This window comes from Myotis brandtii, unplaced genomic scaffold, assembly GCF_000412655.1.
Source record: "Myotis brandtii unplaced genomic scaffold, ASM41265v1 scaffold339, whole genome shotgun sequence".
NCBI classification, from domain to species: Eukaryota; Metazoa; Chordata; class Mammalia; order Chiroptera; family Vespertilionidae; genus Myotis; species Myotis brandtii.
This window is the reverse complement of record NW_005363061.1, coordinates 679,292-682,569: the sequence shown is the minus strand read 5'-3', so window position 1 is coordinate 682,569 and position 3,278 is coordinate 679,292. Positions and strand designations below refer to the sequence as shown.

Here is a 3,278-nt window from a genome sequence, read left to right as displayed (position 1 = left end):
CCCCCCCCAACCAAAGTTACATATTCTCATTTTTATCTTAACATCTTATAGAGAGGAAATAAACTATCATCTCCCTTTTAGAGAAAAGGCTGTAGAAACAAAAGCTGTGAAGGACACGTGATTGGTAGCAAAGTCAGGATTAAAACTCAAGCTTCCAAAAAAAGAAAAAAATAACCCTCAAGTTTCCAGCTCTGACCAGTATTGCTCAGTTGGTTGGGCATTGTCCAGTGCACTGAAATATTGCCGGTTCGATTCCCAGGCAGGGCACATGCCCATGTTGCCAGCTTGATCCCTGGTAGGGGGTGTGCTAGAGGCAGCCCATCAATGGCTCATTCTCAAGTCAATCTTTCTCTCTCTTACTCTTCCTTCCTCTCTAAAAATCAATTAAAAAAACAAAAACCCTCAAGTTTCCAAACTTTTAGCCTTGTTGTGCTCTCTCCCTTCCACTCTCTCTAAAAATCAATGGAGAAAATATCCTCGGGTGAGGATGAACAAAAACAACAACAAAAAATAAATTGGTACCTATATGGCTTATACGATAGCAAATTAGGAAACCTATATAGAAGGAATCTGGCAATAGCTATCAAAATTAAAAACACATTTAACCCTTTGATCAGCAATCCCACTTCTAGGAATTTATTTCATAGAATTTACAGAAACAGTGGCATATGAATAAATCTATTCTACAAAAGAACCAACCAACCCAAGAATCTCCAATTGGGGGCGGGGGGGTGGGGGGGGAGGAAGAGGGGGGGTAAATAGGTTATGGTGCATCCACACCATGGATCATTCTACAGTTAGAAGAGGCTCCCAATGTACTGATTTGGAAGGCATCCAAAATATGCTGCTAAGTGAAAAATGCAAGGTACAGAACTGTGAGAAAAGTATGCTTTTGGCATAAGGAAGAAAAGAATATATATTCTTATTTGCTTGTTACTCCATAAAGAAACTCTGCAAAACTATTTGAGAAACTAATAAGGACATTACCTGCAGGGAAGAAAAAAGGAAAAGGGGGGAAGACTAAAGTGAAATTTTTCACTGTACTGTATATTTTTTTAATATTTTGTTTTTTGAGTTGAGTCAGATGAAATTATTATCTATCCTAAGACTCTAAAATTAATTAAAAATAGTAGTCATGAAGGGTTTTAACATAGGAATTAGTTTATTCAAAACTCATCTTACTCTTATCTCTTCATGTACATTTTGGCATAGGTTTGGGTATTTGGCTCCACTATGTTTCCTATTCTCTCTTCTCTTTTGAGAAAATCCATCCCCAGCAAAAACTCTCCACTGTGCCTTTTAAAAGTCATATTATTAGAAATAATCGCAATGACTCAAAACTATTAATGCAAGCCCAACCAGGTTGTCTCAGAATAGAAAATGGCTGAGGCTATGACTGATCCATGAACCTCTCTCAATTAATTAGGAAATAGCAATGATGATGAGTATTTAAAGTGTCAGTGAAAATGGACAACGGATCTCTAATGAAAGAGAATATCTTTGTGTTATTTTAGAACTTACTAGAAAAATATGATTGTTTCCTGACTCTACAAAAGATACTCACCTTGAAGTCGAAGTCGAGCTGTATCCAAAGGAAAAAACACTGTCATTGCTGTCACGCTGCCCTGAAACGTTTGAAAAGGCTTTAGGCATTACACATCACAAGGCAATGAGCCATAACTTTTAAAGGAACAAAAGTTCACTATTAACAATGGGTCAAATTAGGTTTTCAGTGAACAAATACATGCAACATTTTAACCTATTGGGATTATTATTGTTCACACTTCTATAGTTATGTACCTAAACAGAAGTATTACATTTTCTGGAAGAAATATATTTCTATCTCTCTGATATTGAAAAAACTTGTGGTGGTTCCCTAGCGATGACAATCTTAAGGGTTTGGAACCTAGGACACTTGTCAAAGATAACAGGTAAATGGATTTGTAATCTTTCACAGGTCAGCTGCTATTCTTATCCATTGGAATCAACATATCCAGTAATCATACAAATAACTATTTCTATTCTCCGTGTTCAATCAAGATATTCACCACAAAGTAAAAGCGTAAGGACCATATTATTCTTTTTAAAAAATTATTATTATTTTTTTACTTTTTTATTGTTGACACTATTACAGATGTCTCAATGCTCGCCTCCCCCACCGCCACCTAGTCCCCAATACCCTTCCCTCTGGCCATCACACTATTGTCTGTGTCTATGAGTTATGCATATATGTTCTTTGACTAATCTCTTCATCTTCTTTCATCCAGTCCCCCCTTGCCCCCCCCTCTGACAGCTGTCAGTTTGTTCCAAAGTATCTATGCCTCTGTTTCTATTTTGTTCATCACTTTATTTTGTTCATTAGATTCCACGTATAAGTGAGATCATATGGTATTTGCCTTTCTCTGACTGGCTTATCATATTATTCTTTATAATTTTGTTTGCTGTGCTTTAAATAAAATAGATACAATCTCTTTACTAAAAATTACATAAATAATTCATCCAAGAAACACAATGAAAAAATGATCCAAGGAAAAAAAAAGAAGCCAACAGCCAGACTTTCCATTCATAAGATCCTACAAATAAAAACAAGCATGTGGTTAGGGATGAAATTATACACATGAAATCTCTCCTGGGTTTATGGTTCTCAACCCAGATGCAGGCCCACTGGTGGTATATATTCTCAGCCAGAAGTCAAGTTTTAGGCTACTGATCGAATAATGGTTAAGTACAATAAACAAAAATTTACTAGGTCTCTTATCTATAGAAATAGGTCAGCCAGCTCTGACCAGGTGGCTCAGCTGGTTGGAGCACCATCCCGAACACCAAAAAGATCATGGGTTGGATTCCCAGTCAGGGCACATACCTAGATTTTGAGTTCGATACCCAGTTGGGGCATGTACGGGAGGTAATAGATCAATGTTTCTCTCTCACACTGATGTCTCTCTCAAATCAATAAACATATTCTCTGGTGAGAATTAAATAAATAAATAAATAAATAGGAGAGAAACCAAGATGGCTGCATAGGTAAACACCTGAAATTGCTGCCTCGCAAAAACCACTTCAAAACTACAACTAAAAGACATAACGGAAGTCATCCAGAACCACAGGAAGGCTGGCTGAGTGGAAATTCTACAACTAGAAGGAAAGAGAAAAGCACACTGAGACTCAGAGGAGGTGCGGAAGTAAAGTGCAGAGGTACGGAGGCGCACGTGGAAAGGGCTGGCAGCTGAGGACACGGTTGTCTTTTTCAATCGGGAGGGAGTCTCAAGCTCCCAACT

At 37.6% G+C, this 3,278-nt stretch overlaps 1 protein-coding gene across 2 annotated transcripts in view; it reads right to left on the bottom strand.

The window, feature by feature from the left end:
* SLC25A17 (solute carrier family 25 (mitochondrial carrier; peroxisomal membrane protein, 34kDa), member 17) overlaps positions 1-3,278 on the bottom strand; it is a 38,521-nt gene that overhangs the window by 21,974 nt on the left and 13,269 nt on the right. The window contains exon 2 of one of the 2 annotated variants that reach the window (XM_005871376.2): positions 1,565-1,625. In XM_005871376.2, the coding sequence (XP_005871438.1) occupies positions 1,565-1,625 (61 nt within the window). Of the gene's footprint in view, positions 1-176; positions 263-1,564; positions 1,626-3,278 lie in introns of those variants that run through there. The other variant, XM_014543840.1, reaches the window with a different exon arrangement.